General features: G+C 39.6%; 2 protein-coding genes across 2 annotated transcripts in view; one reads left to right on the top strand and one right to left on the bottom strand.

The window, feature by feature from the left end:
- Positions 1-11,733: 11,733 nt before the first annotated feature.
- On the bottom strand, positions 11,734-12,405 carry LOC125371937 (basic proline-rich protein-like). Its single transcript, XM_048380637.1, has one exon. The coding sequence runs from the start codon at positions 12,403-12,405 to the stop codon at positions 11,734-11,736; it is 672 nt and encodes a 223-aa protein (XP_048236594.1).
- A 7,788-nt stretch (positions 12,406-20,193) lies between these two features.
- Positions 20,194-26,803, top strand: part of LOC124131335 (FMRFamide peptide receptor frpr-18-like) — a 145,701-nt gene continuing 139,091 nt past the window's right edge. The window contains exon 1 of the mRNA XM_046494547.2: positions 20,194-20,359. The gene's annotated coding sequence lies outside the window, so the exon portion shown is untranslated. The remainder of the gene's footprint in view (positions 20,360-26,803) is intronic.

Here is a 26,803-nt window from a genome sequence, read left to right as displayed (position 1 = left end):
AACAGGTCGCCTTGGGCGATGGTCAATTATGCTGTACGATTATGATTATGAAATAGTACACAGGGCAGGGAAGTCAAAAATGCAGATACTTTATCTCGTACTAAATACCTTGAGTCAAGACCTTGCCTATCACAGATGACATACCATCACCTCCATTTCCATCTAAAAGAACTTATGCTCAAATAGCTTCATGCACTGTCAATAGTAAATACAAATCACCTTTAGTTGTGTCATCCTCTCCCTTTGTACCCCCTTCCACCCCTGATGTAGCTAACAATAGGTCCCCGACCTCACCACCTTTTTCCACATCAAATACTTCTACTGTTCCACCCTCTTAACCATCCTACCCGATTCTGACCAGGATCCAGACGCTCATGTTCCACTAGCCGTTGATCTATATTATGCAAACAAACCATCGCCATCTGGCATATCTGCAATAGTTGCAGCAGTCGACACAGATGATGATCAAGTTTCAAACGCAACAGAGCAATTCCCCTGACCTCAGCCCAATTATTGACTACATCTCAATAGGTGAAATCCCTATAACTTACAATCATTCTCAAGTCAAAGGTCTTGTAGGACGCTCACAGGCCTAGGAATATGTAGTCAGGGATGGTATTATCTATCATGTTTATCAAGCAAAACATAAAGGAGCCAAACCCATAGCCCTCCTCAAATCACCCAGCTTGTTGTCCCACTAATCAAGCGCAAGGATGTTCTATTTGCCTGTCATGACTCCAAAGGAGGTTGTTGTCATCTTGGATTCCGCTTTTTAAGCTCTCCTGTCTAAATACCACTGGCATGTCATGTATCAAGATATAGAAAAATTACATTAGGTCATGTGATGTATGTCAGAAAATCAAGCCCAAGTTCCATAGCAAACACGCTCCTATGGTCCCAATGCTCCTATGGACAACATGAAGATTTCTCAAGAAATCAACAAAGAGCGCACTGACCTCAAAGCTAAAGATCCCGAATTCTTAGTAGGTGATCTGGTCCTGAGCCAAATTCCCATGTTCTCACTGGCAGATCCCCGAAACTGTCAGTTAAATGGGTAAGTCCCTACACCATAAATGAGCTTATCCCAAACCAACATGTTCAAACGAACAAAACGAACAAAACGCACAAGGCACTTATCCATGCCAATCGCCTCAAGACCCACAATGCTCGCACCCCCAACGACCGCCTTCAAGATCACACTCCCAACCATGGTCATCATTCTCCTCTTCAAAGCACTTCTGCCGAGCAGGACACACATCAAGTCTCCTCTTCCAAGCACTTCTGCCGAGGCGGACACACATCAAGTCTCCTCTTCCCAGCACTTCTGCCGAGGCGGACACACATCAAGTCTCCTCTTCCCAGCACTACAGCTGAGGCGGACACACACCAGTCTCCTCTTTCAAGCACTACAGCTGAGGCGGACACACACCAGTCTCCCAAACCAACATGTTCAAACGAACAAAACGAACAAAACGCACAAGGCACTTATCCATGCCAATCGCCTCAAGACCCACAATGCTCGCACCCCCAACGACCGCCTTCAAGATCACACTCCCAACCATGGTCATCATTCTCCTCTTCAAAGCACTTCTGCCGAGCAGGACACACATCAAGTCTCCTCTTCCAAGCACTTCTGCCGAGGCGGACACACATCAAGTCTCCTCTTCCCAGCACTTCTGCCGAGGCGGACACACATCGGTCTCCTCTTCCCAGCACTACAGCTGAGGCGGACACACACCAGTCTCCTCTTTCAAGCACTACAGCTGAGGCGGACGCACATCAGTCTCCTCTTCCCAGCACTACAGCTGAGGCGGACACACATCAGTCTCTTCTCTCCAGCACTACAGCTGAGGCGGACGCACATCAGTCTCCTCTTCCAAGCACTTCTGCCGAGGCGGACGCACATCAGTCTCCTCTTCCCAGCACTACAGCTGAGGCGGACGCACATCAGTCTCCTCTTCCAAGCACTTCTGCCGAGGCGGACGCACATCAGTCTCCTCTTCCCAACACTTCTGCTGACGCTGACACATCCTCAGACACACAGGTGGTTCTTAAAGAGCCACACATCAGTAATTCAGGCACCATCCATTCCCCAACAACAGGACGACAAATCTCAAGATAATCAAACGTATCCTGTTGACAAAATTCTCAGATGTAAAATGGCAAACGGTACCAAACAGTACCAAATCAAGTGGTTCGGCTACTCGGAAACGACATGGGTGCCCGCTTCCAATCTTGATCCATCCCTGAATAAGCACTTCCATAGTTCTAGAACAATGTCTGGTAAGAAGCGCAAACACGCACATAAGTACTCCAATGATTTATTTGCATAGGTGTCATCAAGCTTGCCCCTATCCTTTGTGACGTGAATTGCATTGCCATGGATATGAGTGACTATCCCTTTGCAGTTACCCCTCTTTTTGGTCTTATTGTGCTAGGTTCCTTAGGTGCTGTTGGCCACAACATTCTTCTCAACCAGGTCAACTCTTCTAAAGGCTCCCTTTTCATTCAATCAAAGGTTCATCCTGGAGCTTGATTATCCTGTGGCTCATGGCTCTGTTTTCCCGCCCTTCCCTCGGCACCAGCCCTGCTCAGAGACTCAACTATGGAATAGTTTTTTAAGCCAACCACACAAGTCCATTTTGCAACTGAATACTGGGTCCATACCTACGAGGAAAACAAACATTCAAAGAGCATCTAAGTATTCCATTTCATAAGTAATAGTTAAGACATAATAATGAGCAATTAACTAGTAAAGCATTTAGATTTTAAAATTAACAGTTTCCAAAATGATAATGAGTTATATGAGAGTGGACTCATTAAGATACCATATTATAAGCGCAATCGTCACTTACAACATTTTTCTCAATGAATATCAATCATATTAATACTTTTATATCATTCATAAATTCAATTTAAATATGGACATAAACGATGATCTTACAATACTCTGCTCTTTCAATGAATTCACCATTACAGTATAGTAAAATACTTTCACTTAATAATTCATTCCGAATATATTTAAACTCAAATACCTCATGTATTGAATTTAATAGTACAAGTGATAGATAAGTGAAATACATTACTGGTGCCCTGTTGTCAATATATATCAATGATAACATGGTTGTTGTAACCAGGGTAACTGCGGTACAGATACCTGGGGCTTAAGCCGGGCGGCACGGTAGCTGCATAAGTAAACAATGGCTTACGGCTGAGCGTGCGTCGAACCGTAACCTTTACTAAAACGAGGTAACTGCAAATACTTATTTCAAGATAATGATGATTAAACATTTTAACACTAATCAAAAACTTCTAACGTTTACCAATTTTAAGTGAATAATTTATAACATGAGAAAGTGTTTATAAAAGAAATGCTGGTAATTCTTATATATGAGACTGCCACCGAAATGCCTGTATATTTTTAGACTATTCTACAACATAAAATATCAAAACGACCGGCGCTTCACGTTAGTGCGGATGCAATTATATGAATCATATTTAAAAGACCTTGTCAAGTCTGTGGGCATTTAGCTTTTGTAACAGTTTTACTTTGTGTGTTTTGTATTCTAGACATATACGGTCACAGACTGGTTATCTTTAAATAAATACATTTAGCTGCCGGTGCTAAGCTACTCATTATATAATTACATAGAATGTTTAAAGTGAAAATATAAACAATGTGACGAATGCCATGACAAAAATATAAATGCAGATAATAGAACACATAAACCACAACGTCACTTGATACAGTAAACGTTATACACGTTGAACATAATGTTTAATAAGCATCCATAACTTCTATAACTAATATGTTAGATTGATAGTATTACTTAAACGACTGGAATACTAACACTAATATTTTATCCGGGACTCTATTATTCAGCATAGTATTTGATGTCTAGTTTAACTACACGAAATTAACATATAGCATCCAAATCATATATTTCGAACCGTATTTTTTTATCAACTGTTACCTAAGTTCATTGTACCAGCAGAGTAACCAAGTTTTTAAGTATTTAAAGCAAGTTTAACAAAAATGACAAAGTAATAAGTAAAAGAGACATACCTTCAAAAAGAGACAGAGTGGTTATCAGGCGAAATGCAGGAATGACTCATGCCAAGTTACTCCTTCATTTATACCCGAGACCTCCTGTCCACGTTTGAAAGCTTGTCAATACCCGTCTGTCCAGTTTGCAATCGTTGGTCAAATTATGCAAGTTTTGATGTGCTGGTTTGCTTTGTTATAATTGTTATTGGCTGGTCGGCCTTGTCTGAAACTGGGCAGCCGGATCTAGAATTTCAATAGCGCTAGCTGATGAGCATCTGCCAACTGGTTTGACTGGTTTCGACAGCTTGAATCTCCAAGCGTTACGTAGTATGATACACGTGCTGTAAAGTATGTAGCGTTTACTGGCTTGGGAATGTGAAACCTAAAGTAGTAGAATATATTTGAGGTTGATACAAACCTTGAAGAAAAATATAGTGATTTTAACACTGTTATACTGTAATACAAAACTGTTGCTTCGCTAATAAGCCGCTTGTATATGAAGTGAACTTTGTCATCCCAGATTGTGTCTATCTGATCTTTTATTATCATATTTGTGTACAATTAGCTGTTATAAATAAACCTGTGAACCTATTACCACGTTTTCCTTAATACCACGATATCAAAGTCTGGAGAATCGTGCGACAAAGTCGTTGCGTGGTCATTTAGAAGTGACATGACTTCACAGTTGAACAGTAGATAATAGAACACGTTTTGGCAAGAGACAAGCCCTTGTATTTTAGACCCATTTTAGATGTTCCACGTGCAGAAGATGCATATGCTTCGATCCAGTAGTTCTCAAAATGTCTTTCCTTTCTGTATTGTTACTTTTGGGTTCTGCATTTGATCTTTGGTGATCTGTGCTGATTCCGAGAATGACATTATTTTGCTACCAAATGGCATCATGTGCAGCTGACAAAAGTCTGTGTTTATCTCACGAGATTACCTACCAATATCTTGTTCAAACCCAAATACAGACGATTTCTATTTCGTGAAATAGTGTTACATCTAATTCACTCACAACGAGAAAGCACACACGAACAAATCACACATCAGCTTCCCCCAAAGCAGGAATCCCCGAAGCATCAGTAAAATATTGTCACGTCCCGCAATATGTGGACAGTCATCACTATGTTATATGATAATGGTGGTCATGTCAACGTGTGAACAACTGATGGTCATCTTACCCCTTTCCACGATGCAATGTCGGCGCCACGACGATTTAATGGTCAAGGGTTTTAGATTCAACAGTAATTAAAGATCCATCAGCCCTGGTGACACCGAGAGAGGACTTGGACCAGTGAGGGGAAATGGCCCATTCCTCTCTGCGAAACGAGCTTATACCTATTGAGTTTGCGAGTTTGGTTTAACGCCGCTTTGAACAATATTTCTGCACAGACAATTGCGGCGGCGAAGATGACTGGGCCATCCGTGTCCACACGAGCGCATCTGCTATTATCAGAATTTATCATGTGAAGTAAAGCTGTTAAGCGTAATACTACAGCATTACCACAAGCGTGGGCGATGATAGCCCCTTCATCTTCAGCGCTCCATGTGTTTTAACATGATCATCTAAGGAACTACAATTTGCTATGCAGAGTTGCATCTCTTGGGCTTAGCAGAAACCTATAGTCAAATCCTGGTTCTCCCCGATTATGTTGCTAGGTTTGTCAGGGTTATACACATGCTCGTGTGATTCATCAAAGACCTGCATCACTTAGGGCTTTCTTCCCACATCAAACTAACAGGCGGTGATATATCTGGAATACTGTTCAAAGCAGTGTTAAACCCAACTCACTTATTTAACACCGCATCCAGCAATAGTTTGGCTATATGACAAAGATTGTAAATATATATTTTTCCATGTTGATGAGTTGAAACAATCACTAAATGACATCTCTTAAAAAGATTCCCAGCAGTCTATGCTTGCCATACAAGCCAAATTAATAGATCAGGTGGTGAGTAGGCTCATTGCTCGCATGTAATCATACCACAATGATGTGGGATATTGTCCATAACAGTTATCATCGGTTTGTCTGGACCGAGTTCATAACATTAATCACTGGTTTTTCTGGTCGAGATTTGAGATGTGATTATTTTAAATGTTTTGCATATAACAAGACTCACATATGATAACTTAAGGATTTTACTGCCACCTATCTGTAATTACATGTGGCAACAACTCTTTTTGATTGCTAAAATCTTTGTTCATAATGCTGCAGAAACTGAAGTCCTGCTTGAGATCCCTGGATGAGTACTCCAGGTTGACAGTCTGGAAGGACCAGACAAGGGAGTACTTAACAGAGAGTGCACCCCTCCAGGTATCAGAGGTGATTTGCAGACAGCGATGATGAGGTTCCTGTTATTTCAATGGAGGCCGACCGAGAAGTTGTATGCCAAATGGTACTGGGACACACAAAGGCTGGTCTGGCTAATGAGAGAAGACCAACCAATGCCAAGCTGGAGTGGGATCCTTCCAGAAATTCTTGTCTACAGCCATGTGGTAAACACTTGAAAGGAATGATAAATGGGACTTATTGTCTCTACATGTGGACCCAAACACCAAATGGAAAGTTCACAATTCTACTAACACAATGCAGCAAGGCTAGAGTCCAACTGGCCTCCCCTCATCCTGGTTCCTGTTCATCCATGGCAATATAGAAAGAAAAGGCGGTTTGAGGTTTGAAGTAAGTTCTCTGAACTGGTGAACATGATCCGAAGGTACTGTCAAGCGAACAGTTATCACACTCTGTTATGAGTATTGAAGAATAGGATGAAATTGCATTTTGCATCAGGAACCATCATGTGAACACTGTTCAATGTGTGATATACTATAGGCATATGAATAAAAGAAATTGATAATTTGATTGTTGCTTATGTTTCATTAGCCAGCTGTGTAAATGGGGATGTTTCATGATTTTGACTCAATTTAACAGCCACACTTATCTTATGAAACCATGCATTGCTTGGGCATCTCAGGAATAAAAAACACATGTTTCCTTAGCTCTGAGAACGTCTGATGACACATTGATGTGTTATGTCAAAGTTCAAAGTCACGAACAGACAAAAAAATTGTTTGTGGTCTAACTCTTCCTTTGGGCAGGGGTCGAAGTTGGAAAAAGGTCGTGCGTGAGCTTCATATACTACATTTTCCCCGAAATTGCCTTTTTCTGCAGAAGTTTTAGTAACTCTTATACCTATACTGGTTATATTATTTTCATATTTTTGTCAATGTTATGTTGAATTCTACCAAAGGACAGCATATTTGGTTTATGTGCTGGATAGCTCTTTGATTTTTTTTGGAAATATTTATCACTGCTATTGAAGGTCAAATTCACACTCAAAAGTGATAACTCATGAAGGGTTGAAGTGTAAGATCAAGGCATTAGTGAAGGGGTCATTCATTAAGTATTTCTGCAATTATAACTAAAATGCCTATTTCTGGAGATATTTGTGAAGTATTAAGCACATAGTTGTTATATTATTTGAATACACATATATGAGCAGTGGTTACAACTCCAATGTCAAATTAACTCTCAATCTCTTTCAATAAAAGAATTCACAGTAACTGAGGAAGAGCTCACTGTAGTACCATAAAACTAGCGTGAGGCAAACTTCAATGAAGTTAGCATTTTGGATATAACAAGTACATGTACCGTTACAAATAGTCTTATTATCATCTCACTAGGACCAAAGGCCCAAGTGAGCACATTGTCAATGACTTTTTCTTTTTCTCAGTACAAACTGGAAGTCTGGAAATTTAAGGATATCATTATACGAGAACTGATGTTTGTTCATTAAATACCCTTAACATCTGAAAAGAACAATATATGAAATTGAACAATTGTCTTCTCCAAAAATGCATGCCCCTAGATCTCAGTTTTAGGAGGATATTTACCATAAATGTAACACAGAATATTACAACAGCTATCTGTTATGCACAGACTAACATTATTTACCAGAAACAAGACATGAAGAAAATTTGCATCCGGATACCTTCCGGAAACCTTCCGGAAACCTTCCGGAAACCTTCCAAATACCTTCAACAACCTTCAAATTTCTTGGTATTTTCCAGATAATTTTTTTATGTGTTTCACACTTAAGTGAACAAAATGCACCCCCTAAATTTTGACATTTTTTTTTTGAAGGTTTCCGGAAGGTATCCGTGCGGAATCCAAATGGGAAGGTATCCGGAAGACGGAAACCTACACTTTTTTTGCTGTGGAAAACACGGTATGTTTATCTCTTAATTCATGGTAGAAGCACCTTATTATTATTATTATTATTATTATTATTATTATAGAGTATGCGTCCTGGGCAGAATATAATGTGCAACAGAGAATGACTCATATAAGTGAAATATTTCCTCATATTCTATAAGAATCGTGCCCTTAAAGATGGATACATGTAACACGATCGATTAATGTATATTGTGATGACAAACCTGGTATTATAATACGTCATATGGAGTATTAGTTGTCAATAATATGCGGGAGTACGGATTGGTTTCTCCAAAGTGTAAATGTCGGAGACCTGCATCACTTCGTGATATAACTGTAATGTTGCTCAAAGCGGCGTTAAACCCAACTCACTCACTCTGATATTTTTGTAAGGCAAAGGTACAGCCAACAGGGAAGCGATTGACTTCATATCATGTGATACCAATACTGATTTAACTGCCGCTTGACTAAATTAGTGGGTTAATGTTGTTGATCGAGTGTTTGTAAACTGAGCTACCTCCAAGAGATTGCTTGACGGCGACGGTGTATCCTCTAATCTGCTACGAGTCAGTGGGAGTTCTTTGATCAGAATTGAGTTACTATAACAGATCACCAACACAGTAAGCGCCTTTATCTGTAAACGTGAAGCAACAGGTTCAGAGATGATAATCAGACAAACATCTCGTTCCGAGTTGCAATCGATGACACTGCTCCGTACATGCCATCATGATCGATATGGAGTTGATAGAAGACAGTATATAAAGCGCAAACACAATACAACAGGGGACTGCTCAAACCTCATGGTTGTATTACCCCTGTCAACATATCAGAAAAAAGGTTATGCTTTCAAATGGATTCTCAAGGCCCTGTCGGGAAATAAAAAACAGTAAACAGTGTGAAAGTATTGTGTGTCAATTTCCAATGCGGCCATCCGTGGTTATATTATCTTTAAAAGATGGAAAGTCTGATAGCTCAAAACCGCCCTATCATTCCAAACATTTTAAAGCCTTACAATGTATACCTCGGTCTATTACCATTGTAATAAGTGCGGTGTGTGACATCGAGACACTCTGTAATTAAGATCATACTTTAACTGTTACAATTTGAGGTAGCCGACAACAAAGTGATGTTTAAACAAATATAATCTTTCTAGGAGTGCCGATTCCTTTACCCTGTTTGAAAGATGACACCTCGAATGCTCAATTTTGCTTTGGAAGTCGAGGCTTTCTACTCTTGATTAGAAATATGAAAGGATGAAACTTTCAAACTAGCTCTAGTGTTGTAGCTTTCCAACCTGATTTGGAAACTGTAAATTTCACACACTCAAAGGTAGTTACAGCTCGTTGTTTGTCATAAAATTGAAATTTGGAGGGCCAGATATGGTTACACTCATTTTTACGACATTCGTTCACGTTTGTAAACGAGTTGAATTAGTATCATATTCGTGGGAGGGAGTGGGAGATATTATTTACTTTGTTAATATTACATTTACTTACGTTAAATTAGAGACAGTACAAATTCAACATTTACGACATTCGTTCCCGTTTGTAAACGAGTCTGTATCACATCCGTGAATGGAAGGGGAATACAATCTATTTATGTAATATTAAATTTACTTAAATTGATTTAGAGGCAGTACATATTCAACACTGAGACAATCAACTAATGTATCTCTATGTAATTGTAATGTTTTATACTGCAAATTTGTGCCATATGAACTCCAAATCCTTCAACCACTCCAACCTCCTACACCAAATCAACTGCCCACACAAACACAAAGGTACGCCGTTCACGTGGTAATTTTATCTTTTGGTAAATTTACAATTAAAGTAATATATCGTGATGTGATATATGAATAACAGTACTATCAGTAGCAGGACCATTGCCACCCAAACAATTGCCACTGGGCAATTACCGCCCTTAAAAATTGTTACATTAACATGTTTATTATTACCTTGATTTAGTTAATTATACTATAAGGGTAATGCTATTTCTCAGGGCATTATCATTTGCATAGGCCCAAGGTTTTCCATTAACTGCCCGACGAAGGAGGGCAGTTGAAAAGACCGAGGGCTTCTGCAAATGATAATGCCCTGAAAAATAGCGTTACAGTTATTATAGCTAAAATGGATGGAATTTGTTATCAAACAAAACGAAACAACAATATCGGTTCTGAAACATTTACTGCAATCAACAGGAATGTCACTGACCTACTTTTACAAATATGGAAACGTCATAAAACAAACCAGATGACGGCACTATTCAACGTGACGTCACCTATCCCTATCTTATGACGTCACCTAACAACGGGCGTGATAATGGTCCGTTTTCAAGCAATATGAGGGCATTATCAAGTTACAGTGGCCCCCTCATTTCTGATAACATGCGGGCGGTTTGATGATAATTCTATCCATTTTAGCTAGTATATAGAGAATCTCATCCGAGGGTCTTTTGATATCAAATATATCAACACGAGTTGATAAAAGTGGGAAAACTCCGAGGCTTGCCGAGGATTTTTTCCACTTTTATCAACGAGTGTTGATATATTTGATATCGAAAGAAACGAGGGTGAGATTTTATTTATCATCCAACATCATTCTTCCAACTTTTTTGTTTGTAGACAGTAATTAGCAGTGCCTTAAGTGTAAAAAATACTGCTTACAGCCATTAGTGATGTCATTTGATTGTGACGTCATGGTAACCAATGACGTCACAATGGTCTGCAAAGCATTGTGATGCAATTTCATTGCAGCGATATCTACAGTGTAGATATCGCTTGATCTCACCCAAGCAATTGCAATATCTCCCGTGGGAGACAGTTTTGGACGATAAAAAAAACCCTTAACAACGTGATACATTGTGGATAAAAATCACTGTCAAAAGTAAACAATTTCAAGTAAAACTTGAACTGTCCCAAGAACAACAGATAAGACACACAAGTTCTGAAACAGTTCAAACTCTGTAGTTGTGAGTCTTGGAGCGCAGATAGTTCATGCTGTGTCGGGTATTAAAGTCTGACGCAGTGGTAGGAAGTCGCTGTTGGCAGCCTTATATGGTTGGCGACATTTCGCCACACAGTTCCGATATACGTATATTCTGTAAACCCTCTCCAAAAGTTACATTATCATAACCTATATGACATCATGTAGGTATCAAACAATAGTGGTTCCTGACCAATTATGTTATTTTAAGTAACAAGCAACGCTGTTCCTAAGAATCCCCACCCCTCTCACAATACAAAGGGTTTACAATGGTAAGACATCTTCATTGAGTACAAAAATAATGTGGTAGGAATAGTCCTTCCACCTATAGTAAATTCACTGGGTGACAGTTGTCCCAGGTGGTAATTGTCTGGGTGGCAGTTGTCCCAGGTGGTAATTATCTGGGTGGCAGTTGTCCCAGGTGGTAATTGTCTGGGTGGCAGTTGTCCCAGGTGGTAATTGTCTGGGTCGCAGTTGTCCCAGGTGGTTATTGTCTGGGTGGCAGTTGTCCCAGGTGGTAATTATCTGGGTGGCAGTTGTCCCAGGTGGTTATTGTCTGGGTGGCAGTTGTCCCAGGTGGTAATTGTCCTGGTGGCAGTTGTCCTGGTGGCAATTGTCTGGGTGGCAGTTGTCCTGGTGGCAGTTGTCCTGGTGGCAATTGTCTGGGTTGCAGTTGTCCTGGTGGCAATTGTCTGGGTGGCAGTTGTCCTGGTGGCAATTGTCTGGGTGGCAGTTGTCCCAGGTGGTAATTGTCTGGGTGGCAGTTGTCCCAGGTGGTAATTGTCTGGGTGGCAGTTGTCCTGGTGGTAATTGTCTCGGTGGCAGTTGTCCCAGGTGGTAATTGTCTGGGTGGCAGTTGTCCCAGGTGGTAATTGTCTGGGTGGCAGTTGTCCCAGGTGGTAATTGTCTGGGTGGCAGTTGTCCTGGTGGCAATTGTCTGGGTGGCAGTTGTCCCAGGTGGTAATTGTCTGAGGCAGTTGTCCCAGGTGGTAATTGTCTGGGTGGCATTTGTCCGAGGCGATACTTGTCTGGGTGGCAGTTGTCCTGGTGGCAATTGTCTGGGTGGCAGTTGTCCTGGTGGCAGTTGTCCTGGTGGCAATTGTCTGAGTGGCCGTTGTCCTGGATGCAGTTGTCCTGGTGGCAATTGTCCTAGACCCATATTACCACCAGCTGTCTCTCCCCTTACCTGCCTGTCTCTCCCTCACTCACATTTCCCATACAGACTTTCCATTTTAGCAATCAGTATTTGTATTCAAAGCTTCTTTCCCCGAAGCTAAGGATATCAGATGGTACCAAGTACTGCACAAAGCAAGGATGGATTTCTACATTTAGCTCTACTTTGTCAGAGGAAACGCGTCTTTGTATGGTAGCAGAGTCGTTACATTTCAGAGACTGATTAGATTTAGCATTTCTGTGTAATACTTGGTAACATCGAGGATTCATGTTCAGTGTATGCCCGAGGTTTGAGACAGTAGTGTATAAGCAGAAATAATTTTCTATTCGCGAGTAATTACCCTGGTGTTCATTTCGAAATATTTTCTTATTAAGAGGGTTGTTACTGCTTTGTAACACATTCAGTTAGAAACATCCGGATAATAGAATTATAAATAGTAATAGTAAGCGTTTGCCGGGACTTGATTGTGAGTTCGACATAAACGGTGATTCGACACAACAGAGTTCGCGACATCGGGGTTCGACTGTATTGTTTCGATAGTTTCAGGCAAAACGAGTTCTGAGACCATTCTTCGATATATTAAATTGGCAGACATAATAATGGTTTGTCATGAAATGTGTGACATATAACGTCATCTGCATTCAGTCATTCGCTTTAATAACATTAGTGGGCGGGAGTGGGAGGCTATACATTCATCACGACTCTTTGGTCGATGGGGTTGGTTAGAGATATGGCGACATACTAGCGCTATGGATTCCACGGTTATATACTTTGAGGAGATATAAAACTTTCCTTCGACAAGAAGAATATTCAATCTACTTTTTACTTTAGCCAAAAAATGTCTGTATTACATTTCGTGTATACTTCATGTAAGTGGAGGGGCAGTCGGGTAGCCTAGTGGTTAAAGCGTTCGCTCGTCACGCTGAAGACCCGGGTACAATGTGTGAAGCCCATTTCTGGTGTCCCCCGCCGTGATGTTGCTGGAATATTGCTAAAAGCGGCGTAAAACCATACTCACTCACTCACTCACTCATGTTAGTGGGGTTTGTAGAAATCGTGATCAGTTGGCGACCATATGAACAAAGACTTGCCAGACTTCAAAGACCTGAACGCAAACGATTCCACAGCTTTTATGGGGTTGGTCATTTATCCCTTTGTATTTAATGTAGACGTCAAACACATAAATGTTAACCGATTCCGCGAAGCCCATTTTTGGTATCTGCCTTTGTGATATAACTGCAATGTTTCCAAAAGCGTGTAAATTAAAACTTGTTTGTTGTTTAACGCTGTGCTCGGCAATATTTCAGTGATAAGGCGTCGGTGTGAAAATACTTGATAGGTAATCCAGTGGTTGATATTATGAGTAACTTCCAACGAGATTGGGGTACGACAACACACGTCATCCAGCATGACAGCATGACGATTCATCATGCGATGATACCTACGCATCATATCGGCTACGTATATGAAAGATTCTTCCCAACCAGTAGGTGGCCGATATGAATCTTGCCGTGGATACGATATATCATATCCTTTGGACGTGACGCGTTCTTCCCTCGGACTTTTGTCACAACGCGATGTTGTTCCTCAAAATGACGTCATTTCGAATAACATCATAATATGATGCTGTCACGTTCTGCTAAAAGAATGAGAATCCTGCAGTCTTTCATCCTTAATTATCCATTTTATGATATGTCAAATGTTTAATGCTTAAAAACTCTGGTTCCATTCGCTACAATTGCTTCGTTTTTAGCCCGGGTCAAACTAAAAATGCCTGGTCGCCTCACATCAAAAGATGTTAAAAGATTGTTGCTCAGCCTTGCTCACAGTATTAAGGGGATGAAACAAGGACTTGTCGGCTCGTAGTAATTATACAGCGTCTGAGTGGGGTATCCTTATGCATGTTAAACATTGTTTCTCATGGGATAGCCCCGTAAACCCGGCATTAGTCCGCACTAGTACAAGCAGCCACACACACACACACACGCGTTCTCACACACGTGCACTTACATTGCATGAACAGTGCAATATTCTTGAACGGACGTTAAACCCCATTTCACCTCACTTCAAATTACATAATGCTGACATAAGCCCCATAAGCGATACAAATTCAGTGTGTGATGAGAGGTGAGGTGAAAAGGGGTTTAACGACGCATCCAAGATTATCGCACTTATATAGCGACGTATATGAACGTGTGTGTGTTTGTGTGGCTGCTTGTACTAGTCCGGACTGATGCCGATTTATAGTGCTAGCCCACTGAGATACCATGCCGCAGTTTAACATGAATACCCCACTCAAACACAGTATACTGACTCCGAGCCGACCAGTCCTTCTTTTAGCACCTTAATGCCGAGCGCCGGACGGGTAACAACAAGTACCATCTTTTCCCGGCCGGGAATCGAACCCCGATCCTTCCGCTCGCCGGGCGGACGCTCTACCACAAGACCACGAAGGCGGTCAAAGTGATAAGAGAGAATGGGACTTCATGAAACGAAATGTATATGCAGCAAATAGGTGTTTATCACAACAGAATGGAGACATATACCTTGGATTATCAAGGATGCAGTCTGTGATTAGCTGATCTACGTTCGACTATGATTCGTTCGCTAAAGAAGATAAATACTATGTATTTAGAGGCATTTCTTTATCAACCCAATCGGTAAGCAATTTTAGACACCCTGCTAGGGGTTCTAGATTGTCTGAAGCAAGCGTGGCAATATATGTCAGACAGAAACCCAGACTATCGAAGAACGGCTAACAGAGAGTATTGTGAAATCCGTAAAATCAACACAGCTGCTACTTGCCATTTTGCACTAGTCTGTCTTGTACTGCCGTGTCTACAGCGTTATTTCCTGTCTGTAGAACTTCATAACAGTTATGTGTAGTTTTGAACCAATCGTGATCTCATGACACTCTTCCGCTATTAGGACCGCCTAGGTGGTCTAGTGGTAGAGCGTAGAGCGTAGAGCGGTAGAGAAAGGTTGGGTACATGTTGTTACCCTGCCTGGCGCTGGGAATTAAGGGGCTTAAACAAGGACAAGCTAAAATCAGCTCGGAGTCAGTACAGTGACACACACACACACACACTCACACACACACAATCACAACACACACACACACACACACACACACACACACACACACACACACACACACACACACACATCGCTATATAAGTGCAATAATCTTGAACACGACATTAACTCAATTCCACCTCACCTCACTGTGTTATGCTCTGGAACTACAGAGAACGCCATATACTTTCGATTTTGTAGTTAGCGAGGCTTTACTCTATGTAGCGGATCGTGATCATATCAAAAACAACAATTGAACAAGCAATCTGGAAGAATTTTATTTTGCATACATCCACCGTACCGTGTTTAGACCAGTTCTAGTAACTCGAGTTAAGTTAGTATGTTTTTTCAAACATTTTGAATTCGATTTACCCTGGTTAGAGTTGACCTATTTTTAACTCTTGAGACAACAAACTGAGCTCGAGGCAACAGGGAATTCGACACATCCAATTCGACACACCAGGATTAAAGAGAGAGATACATTTTGATATACTTCGGCGCGAAAAAAGACAATTACATGTACAGGAACATATTCGTATAGGGCGATATGTCACCATCTTTAGGTTTGTGGAATTTCTGTCGCTTATGTAATTTGTTGTACTACAAGGATCAAGAATATCTTTTGGTCTGATTTGTTTCGTCGACCATATCAAATTTCAAAACTGCCTTCTTTTAATGTCCAACTTAATTCAATCATCAAAAATCCTCGAGTTAACTTGGAACAAACTTTCAAAAGTCATTCATTGTGCAAAAACAAACCTGACTGTGCTTACCAATGCGGATATACACTTTTTATGAGCAATTACTGACAGGATTCTTCGGCTGTTTGGTTTGCTTCAACTATGTTCCTCGTTGCTTCCTACATGCTATTTCTTAATCATTGTCAAGTGTCAGTGTGAAGTATGTTATTGCCTAAAATAGTTTCACAAGAAAATAGTTAAGGGACTTTCATATTTCACGAAAGCAGTTAGATTAACTTTTGCAGCAGTTACCGTTGAGAAGGATGCCAACTGTGGGACAAGACATGCTCATCTTATCGCGAACACCTAGCATAATCACTATTTGAGCATGATAGTGATTCAAAAACATATTCTTAATTGTCGTAATCGTACAGTGGACTCAGCTTTTAGCAAATATTTCTTATGGTAAATTGAAAGGTTTTTATTTGTTAACAATACTTTACACTATAAGTAAGTTGACATAAAACTACTGAACGGAGATTGGTCAAGAGTATTTAGTGCTCTACTGACTTGGACATTTTCTTATGCTATAATACATGGATACCAGATTAAGGTGTACACAACATTGATAGTGTTTCATTATAAAACACTTATTACAATTTTAGTATCTATTTATAGATGTAATTGTAAGAAAACAGTTCAAATGATAAGTTGTTTTTCAAGAAGGTTGTGTAGCAAGTGATTGTTTATTTCATATAATCGAAACATAAAACATTACTTCAGGACCTTTCTTGAAAGCTGTCCAGGAAACGGACATGAAGGGCCCCACCGAAGCAATTATTGCATTACTTAATTTACATATCATTTTCATGTTGATAATGTACGAGTTTAATATGGTATGCCACTAGTGAACATGATGATGTCTTCTGGACTTATAAGACTTTTAACAAACTTATTTTATCACAAATAAGTGCAATGGATTTCCAAAGTAGCAATATCTCAAACTTTAAGTGTAACCTTATCATGCTGGTAAATTAAGGCATGCCTGTAACAATAGTATTTTCTGACAACCTGAACATTTAGCTGCCTTATATGGATATGACGATGTGAAGGTGAGCTTAAACAGCTTTTCAACATTTGATGAGGATCACTGGACAAGTCCTGGCAGGCATGGAACACACATTTGCCAATGTCTATCACTCTCATGCTCTCCTAACACTTGAGCGCATTCAAATGAACCTGAAAAAGAAATATAGTTAAGTATTCTATTGCATGTATATAATGGACTCATCGTTGAACATAAATTCAAGCTATATTTCGACGTGACATGCTTGATATCATTGCATTCAAAGGGACAGTCATAAATTATTCTGTTACATTGGTCTTTATGATCTTACGACGTAGCTTGTGAAATTGAGGTATTTTTTGCATCTAACTATAATGGCTTGGATTAATTAAATTATTTGAAATAGCCCGAATACCCTGAGCATTCCTGTCTTATTGGGCCCTTAAAGTGTGTTAATGTTGACAACACCACACTTTCACGTTTGAACCAAGAGAGGATGAAGTTTGAAATTGGAGGACTATTAATGATATCGGTTCACTTGAAATCCAAGATGGCTACCTCAATGGCCGATTCTAGCTATGGGACCAATGGACTTATTGTAGCACAGAGTTGAATGAGCAAAATAAGTACAAAATACCCATCACTATATCGTTCATCCTATATCGTTGTACGTAGTTTACAGTGTATGTGGTGTGCCTTCAAATGGAAATTATGAATAAAATCATTATATCGTTGTGTTGATGCTCGAAAAAATCCCAGATCTAAATATACGTTTGATAAATATCATACATACCTTCTCGTTTCTGTACAATTCAAATTTAGGAAGCATCATGAATGTTATTGTGATGTTATAGTGATATTCTTTCAGTATTGCTGATAGCATCGCAAACCATACTCTCTCATTCAAGATACGGGGGCACGTGTGGCCTAGTCGTCTAAGGCGCCGCGATTCGCTGTGCAGAGTTGCGTCCCTTGGGTACACCAGAAACCTATGATTGTGGGTTCGAATGCCGGTTCGCCCCGATTATGTTTCTGGGTTTGTCAGCATCATACCCGTGCTCGTGGGTTTCACCGAAGTGGTAAACGTCTGAGACCTGCATCACTTCGGGCTTTCCTCCCACATTACGCTGACACGCCATGATATAACGGGAATAATGTTAAAAGCGGCACTAAACCCAACTCACCTACTCATTCAAGATACATCGCGCATCATGAATTGGATAAACTCATACTCATACTGATCTAACGTGTTCGTTGCACCCGTTACTGTAACTAAGATTTGAGTCATGTTTGCCTTTAACTATTGTTTGATATTATTTGTGTAAGTCAATAGTAGTTATACTAAAGATAATTTGTACAGAGGAATGATGAGAAAGTCTTGATCAACAGATGATAATTACCCAGTCAACCATTGCTGGTTTCGACTGCTTAACAAAGTAGATTAACGCTGTTGTACACTCCTTCATCCGGTCTATAACAGTCGCCGTACGCATGATAACAGTGTGACGACAAACGATTTGTTTTCTGTATCCCCGAGCAACAACATCTGTCCCATTGCACGGAGGGTCATGGGGTCATTATAGATCAGGTATATGGCATAATTGGCCCTGGCCCGTCAACAACATAACTTGGAAACAGTGAGCTAAAACACCTGTCGGCAATTATAGAAAACACATCTTAACAAAATTATTGCAGGTGAGCGAGTGCAGAGTGGGCGGGTCGAACGCCGTTGTTAACATCATTTCAGTCATATCACGGTGCGTTATCAAATGTGGGAGAAAAGTCAAACTTGATGCCCAGTCTGGACGTTTAAAGTGGCTATGATGCAGACAAACCAAAACTCAATAATAAGCCGAATATCGGAATCGAACTCTCGATCCATGGTTCTGCACACCTAAAGGACGCAACTCTAGACGTGTAAGACGCTTGTGGTGCAGACGAACGAAGAGTTATTAACGAGTCGAATTTAGGATTCAAACCCACGATCATTTGTTCTGCACACCTAAGGTACGCCACTCCAGACGTTTAACACGGTTATGGATCTCCTTTAAACTATAACACCACAACCACCGTTATGGTGCAGACAAACCAAGAATAGTTAACAAGTCCAATATTGTATTCGAACCCACGATCAATGGTTCTGCATACATAAGGTACGCAACTCTCACAGCGAATCGCATGACCTTGGACGACAAGGCCCACCTGCCCTTCATATAACACAATCAAATCATGACAGTATTATTTACAATGTAGATAAAACCGTATTGTTTTGCTCCTCTCCTGTTTAAATAACGAGCAATGGGATGCTAAGTGGTCTTAACTCATAACAATTACTGCTTTTTGACATTCACGTCATGTAAATGATGTAATTTACTCCCATACCATAAACTTCCATAGTTCACTTAATATATAATGAAGTTCAATATGTCATTACACGGGCCGTGATTTACGATGCACAGGCACGATGTCATATAAACCAATTTTGTGAAAGGGAGAAATTGCTTGACGTATCCTCTGAAACTGATGATCAATATTGTGATGGAAGTTGTTCAAATGAACACGAAGCGGAAAACCTGGTTTTGACAGAAAAGTGAGTATAAATTACAACAGCGACACCTTAACGACACACGAGGGCTCTCGTTATCACGTTAATCCTGTTACTGGAGAGTTACTGCATCAATTAAACAATCTGTTTCCGTTAAGCGAGGGTAGTTAGCATGAACAATGACGTAAATAACACAATCTGTGCAGCTTTTCAAATTACCTGGCACAGGCTGGTGCGAAGGGTAGCCAGAATCACCAAAGGCATAAACAACAGTTTAATGCCGTATTTATTTCACCGTCCAATCTCGAGGAGACACAACAACGATTATAACCCCACTGGCTTAACGGTCCCCATCATATAATGCCCGAGTAAACGAATTTACTGATCAATATATGCGATACAAGTGTTTTGTCCGGGCGGGAATAATAAACTCGCTTTCAAGTTCCTAACAGTTCCACAACGCCTGCGATCGACCGTATGTGTAGCAACGGTAGACGACAGCTTAAAGGGTCAGGTGGAGTGAAGTTTTCTTGGATAAGCGTCGTACTCTCCCACAATCGTCAGTTTCCTGAGGTAAGTAATATGTTGTCTGTTGAAGTACATTGTATATGTTTTGCACATGTAGTTGAAGACAATCAGATACTGCAGTTTCCGAATCAGCTAGACGGCCAAACGAGTGTTGGGGTAGGATTCTGTGTTGTATCGAGGCGTTATTGCTTTGCATACTCATCTGTTTAATAATTTTTTTACAATGAAAAACATCAGTTTTATATTTTACCTGAACGGAGAACACAGATGACTTACATCAGATTATGAACTCTACACCTGCGTATACATTTGATTGCATTAACTAGGAAACCACGGAACACACAAGACGGAGGACACTGACTTTGAAATATATGTGACTTCGGTTAACTGGACGTTTATGATATACATGTTAAGGTTGTTTGAGTGATATTAACTTTGACCATCAGTACGATTAGATTGAAAGGCTTGAAGTATGATATAGTTATCTATATGACCTACCAGACTTACCAGATGGACATGTGCTTTGTATAGTACTAACCGGGAAACGGACAAGCATAAAAAATATTTCCAAAGAAATATTGAGTACTTTTTGTGCATACCTCTGCTTCATCCGGTGTCTACATCATCCTTTATTCCAAAGGAAAGGAAGTTGCATTTTGGTTTCTACTTCCGTTTTTGTGAGTTGTTCCCATATTATACATCTACATCAAAACTGATCTATGTATAGACATATTTCACAAAAGAGGATAATTAATGTGCAGACACATTTGGTGTTGTGATATGATCAGACAAATAAATAAAATATCTCTGACATATGTCAGACGTCAGATATACCATTATCTATTTATTTGGAGAAAGCATCTTTGCTATCTCTAAGATCCGCATATTCATCAAAATGCCAAAGAGCATGGCAAACTACAATCATAAAGGCTGTTCTCAAAGTGAACTAGTGGCTTTGAATCTGATTTGCTGACGTACATGTACAAAACCGGTAGAAATGGTTACACGGTGTGTATTCAATGTTTACAATTCGTTACATTATGCATACATGTCACATGTGGCAACGGTATCCTCAGTGGGTACACATGTTGTGAATATTCAAGGGTTTCCCAGTGAGTGTTAACATTTTTCATTAAGGACAAAACACGATGTTGAAGAACCTGCTTTTTTGATTGATAAATTTCGTCAGCGAATCACAATTGAAACGACAGTAAATCGTTCTCGAAGACATTGGTAATTGCTTAAAAGTGCATTCGGTTGGAAATTGAACAATTTAACTAATGAAACTACACGCACAGAAATCTGCTTTTAGAGTCTCAAGAAATGCTCAATCATGTGGGATCACAATGTGAGAACAGAGCTAACGAGGTATGGCTGTGCTTCTTCTACTTAGACTTTTAGCTGACTTGAGCTGATCCAGTGCTCACTTATTCTTCTGCTGTCACATCCCCTTTGACATTCATACAATCCTGAAATGAGTCCCTGCGCTTCCAACATGCCCCCTCTCAGTTGCAGAGTTTGGAACTTCAGAAGTAGATCATTATTATTGTATTTATATTATTATTGATTTTATTTATTATTTTATTTTGTTACCACCTCCTCCTCCTCCTCCTCATCATCATCATCAAAAACGCCTTTGATGGTTTTGTCGTTGTTCTGTTTAGGTAAACATACACAAATGTCCAAGACAACCGTGTCCTAAGTGAAGAGACCGCCTCTGTGGCCTAGTGATAGAGCGTCCGCCCGGAGAGCGGAAGGTCCGGGGTTCGATCCCCGTCCGCGTCATACCAAAAGACGTTAAAAGATGGTACTTGTTGTTAACCTGTTTGGCGCTCGGCATTAAGGGGCTAAAACAAGGACTGGTCGGCTCGGAGTCAGTATACTGTGTCTGAGTGGGGTATTCATGTTAAACTGCGGCATGGTATCTCAGTGAGCTAGCACTATACATCGGCATCAGTCCGGACTAGTACAAGCAGCCACACAAACACACACACGTACATGCACGTCGCTATATAAGTGCAATAATCTTGGACGCGACGTTAAACCCCATTTCACCACACCACCTCACCTAAGTGAAGAGGGGGGAATGGACACAAATTTAGTGCTTGTTGGCAATTTATTTGGTGAAAGACATGTAAAAACGTTATTAAAGGGAACAGAGCAAATCGTGAAACATGATTGAAATCGTACTGTACACTGTTGGATACAAACGTTTCGCGCCCGGTCGCGGTCGTAGAGACCCTTATCTGTGAGGAACCAGTAAGAAACGAATGTTTCCAAAAGTTGGCAAAAGAACGGTTTAATGAATTCATTAAGGTTAAACGCAATGTAACACCCGTTTTACCTCGTCGCGTTGAGAATATCATCCGTATCATGCATTTTGAAATTGTTTCTTGAATTTTGACTCAACAGATATCCTTCGAAGGTTAGACTTCACAATTGGAATACAATTATTTCTGTCGATATTTGCCCCAGTCTTTGTTTGTTTGTTGTTCAGCAGTATCCCAGCTATATGACGAAGGTCTGTAAATAATCGAGTCTGGACCAGACAATCCAGTGGTTGACACCATGAGCATCGATCTACATAATTGGGATACATTGACATGCATCAACAAAGTCATCGAGTCTGACCACCTGATCCCATTAGTCGGCTCTTACGGCAAGCATGGGTTTATGAAGATCAGTTCTAACCCGGACCTTCAGGGGACTCCCGACATTAACAAGGGTTTTTTGCCATCAACGAAACTTGGCCAAAAATTATTATGTGATCAACTCCTTCCTAACCCAGATCAACGTTTCACAAATCTCATTTTATTGCTCCTGAACATATTTCAGGCCAGGATAAAATAGTTAAAAATAAAACATATTAAGGATTTCAAGAGGTCGAGTTGTTGCAAGACGGTTTTATTTGAAAGTACATAAATATGTTTACATAAATAATGATAATCTCCCCCAAAGTCTCTGAATGTGAAAAGTGGATAAATCTTTAGAAGATGGAGTATGTTATGCCACCGACCTATTTCAATTAGAAGATGATGACAAGAAATAAGTATTAATAACAGCCATTCCAGAGGTAAGGGTTTCTCTTGGACAATGACGTTTAACTTTTACGAAGGCACTGTTTTGACAACTTTATCTATTTGGAAGCAGTTGCTACGTAACAATGGATCCCAATATATATGGGAGACAAATCGTATGTTGTATAATTCATACATAAAACAACTGCTTTTATCTATCAGATATAATATTTATATTTTTTGTTAATATCCATCCGTTGGCGATAACACTGTTTAGAGAACATATTGACTTTCACTTTGTGTGTGTTTATTTGTCTATGAACCTCCAAAGAATGAGGGCCAAACTGTATGAACGTCGGGGCGACCTTTGCCCCTCAGCGCAGAAGTTCTATCCAGAACACCAAACGTGCTCTCATCTTTTTGACACAGTGCTTACATTACATTTTACACGCGCATTTCAACTGCAGGGCAAAAGAACGTATACACCTATGTTTGGTGGTGAAATGAAAGAAACAGGAACGTTAGGGCTATTCGATGGTGAAATATTTAATGCGGGGATCACAGTTGTGTTTTGGACCACAAGTTTGCAACGTTTCCAGGACTGTAGCGTTTTCATGACGTTTGTAATTGTTAGGTTAAATCCATTTTTCAAGTGTATCCTTTCTTTTGCCCGGCAGTTTATTTTGAACACATGTCGTACGTCCCTTTCTCCAACACGACTCTCTTCATATGACGTCTTAGTGCAATATGATCGCTGTATATGAATTACTGTTGAGAAACGAATATGCAAGTTTTTTTAATCAAATGTCGAACATTTTAAGTATCTTTATTATGGTATGTTGTATCAATATAATCATACTTAGCAGTATTTGATTCATCTCATCAAACGCTAATTTTTGCAACGTTGCTAAATCTGTGCTCCTTATTTTTATTATGCAATATGTATAAATATATGATTTTACCCCTGTTGACTCTTGCACGCATACTACCGTTACATGTGTCTACGCTTTACATAACCCTCTGGATGCCGAGGTATTTTTCTGACGCACATTTTCATGAGAACTGAAGAGTGAACGTTGTGCGAGAATTGCACTAGCGCGGCACTGGGTCTGGACTTGGCTATAAAATTCAGCAGGGTGTCGAATATTAAACTTTTTATCTGATGGTTTAAATGGTCGATGTTTTGTTATGCGTAAAAACAGCAAATTTCGCCAATTTCACATCGTACAACGGTAAAAGTACTATGCTACGAGTAATATTAAACAGCTTTTGGGAAACTGTGAGCGATAAAATTACAACCCAATATATGAACGACATAAATATGTATGAAAAGGTCTTGTATGCTTATGTATAACGTTATACATTCAATACAAAAATAGCTTGCCATAAAAGAAGAAAACCGATTTTCCTCTTTAAGGTGTACATACTCACAAACGGGGAAATAACCCTGCAACGCTCAGACGTAGTCCATTGTAACTGCTGTATTTGCTGTGGATAACGACAATAGATTTTCACAAGGAACCAAACCATTCCAACATTAATCGATATTGAAACCGTATACATTTTGGGATGACCATAAATTATAAGAAATGATTTAATCGTGCAACGTAAAAAGTAAGTAATAGCAAAATGGATGGCTCTATCTAACATGTAAATTTTCCCTTACACTTCCGCATTTACCTGTTTGTGTGAGGATAATGTTTTCTAATGTTGCACCATTATTCATGGAGTTCTGGAGTTATCATCAAATGTCACTTATAATGGAACATGGACACCTTTTTGTTTGACGTCGTTGCTTGTTTTATGTCTTTGTCGACGTTGGAGAAAGGCGACATTGTTTTATTCATCAATATATCTCTCTCCTAATAGTGGTTCATAAATTTGTAAAACAGAACTTAAGGGTTTTTAGATAACAACAATGAATGTTATTACCATTTAAATAATGTATTGAAAAGATAAAAAAGAAAATTGAAGAAGACGCGTCAGTTATTAAATTTACATAAATCGAATACTCCAAAAAAAAGTGATATTTTTAATACTACACATTAATTTCAATATTCGTATGTAGCTATTTCTCTTCATCTCGTCTCAGAATTATGCCATTTTATTACAGTTTGTACAGAATTAAGAAAACAGTTTAATACCCTGTTTTCACATTAAAAGAAGTAATTCATAAATCTTTTGCTAATCTTTTACCCGCATTTAGTGAATCGTTAGACATAAATGTTCTGTCAATCAAACGACCAAAAACAGTTCCAAGACCAAGACAATTCTTTCTGCAAATGTAGTCATATATTTTGTATAACTGATAAAACTATGATCCACTTTATTAAAGTAATATATTAAGTTTTAGTTTTAAGGTTAAATGAAATGGCTATTATCCTGTTTACATGAACTTACAATATTGAATATAATAATAAGTGCATTAAAATGCGCAAGATTCCATTCACCAAGTGGATGCTCACAGCGCTACACTATTATTACCCCGGTCAATGGATCAGTGAGCAATCGATTTTCATTCTCAGCTCCATGTGGAGTGTTCAACCCAAGCTGCCTGTGAGGCGCTAGAAGGTTAACAGTCACATTACCATCTCATCCTACCGGGTACCCACTCACTGCTGGGTGAACAGAGGCACATTTCGAACAAAGTCAATTGCCTAAAGGAGACACCACATGTGGCACATGTGCTTCAGTGTGGGGCAGGATCGAAGCCCTAGAATCTCTCAGGAGTCAAGCTGCTTAAAGTGGTCATCCATCCAACTACTCTCCGAGACCGACGTTGCTCAACTTCACCTGATTTATGATCTGTGAGCTGTGCACAGGACCATGTGCCACCACAATTACACTCCAAAGTAAACTCGTACATATTGCAGTTACATTTTACATTTCATCTTCTAACATGTAAATAAAGGTAAGAACTATGGCATACGACACTAAATTTATCAATTAGTTATATAACTATTGTCACACAAGCAGGGGATAATCAAAGGTTCAAAAACTGTGTTGTAAAGAAATGATATGATATTGAACATTATTTAATATCTATTTCATGATTGCAACTGAAACTAGCAGTATAGAATGACTGTGTGTACGTCTGTTCAATCAGACCTTCAACTCATAAGACATTACTACCGGTCACCGACTTTTACAAAATGGCGTGTTTGTCAGAGAAGGCCAGTGCGATTCAGGGATCGTATACATAAATGTGTATAAAGTAATCAGAAACAATCTGAAAATCTGCGTATTGTGTTTTTTTAATGTTTTCCATTGTAACCAAGAGAATAAGTCAGAAATGAAGTCGTTGTGCGTGATTTTGTTAAGCTTTGTTAATATACTGAACCAAATTAAAAACTTCACAATCCTAAAATTTTAACATTTTGACCAGTTATCATTGTGGGGCCTTATTGTGTATATAAACAGTAATGGCCACGTATTGTCTTCAGATAACACCCGTTTTTGTGCAGGTGAATCG

The sequence above is a fragment of the Haliotis rufescens genome, unplaced genomic scaffold (assembly GCF_023055435.1).
Source record: "Haliotis rufescens isolate VD_foot unplaced genomic scaffold, xgHalRufe1.0.p SCAF_1, whole genome shotgun sequence".
In the NCBI taxonomy this organism is placed as follows: domain Eukaryota; kingdom Metazoa; phylum Mollusca; class Gastropoda; order Lepetellida; family Haliotidae; genus Haliotis; species Haliotis rufescens.
This window is presented reverse-complemented; position numbering and strand designations above follow the sequence as displayed.

Bases quoted from the DNA above. Each gene is read 5' to 3' on its own strand.
- LOC125371937 (XM_048380637.1), bottom strand. From the start codon at position 12,405: ATGGGTCTAGGACAATTGCCACCAGGACAACTGCATCCAGGACAACGG.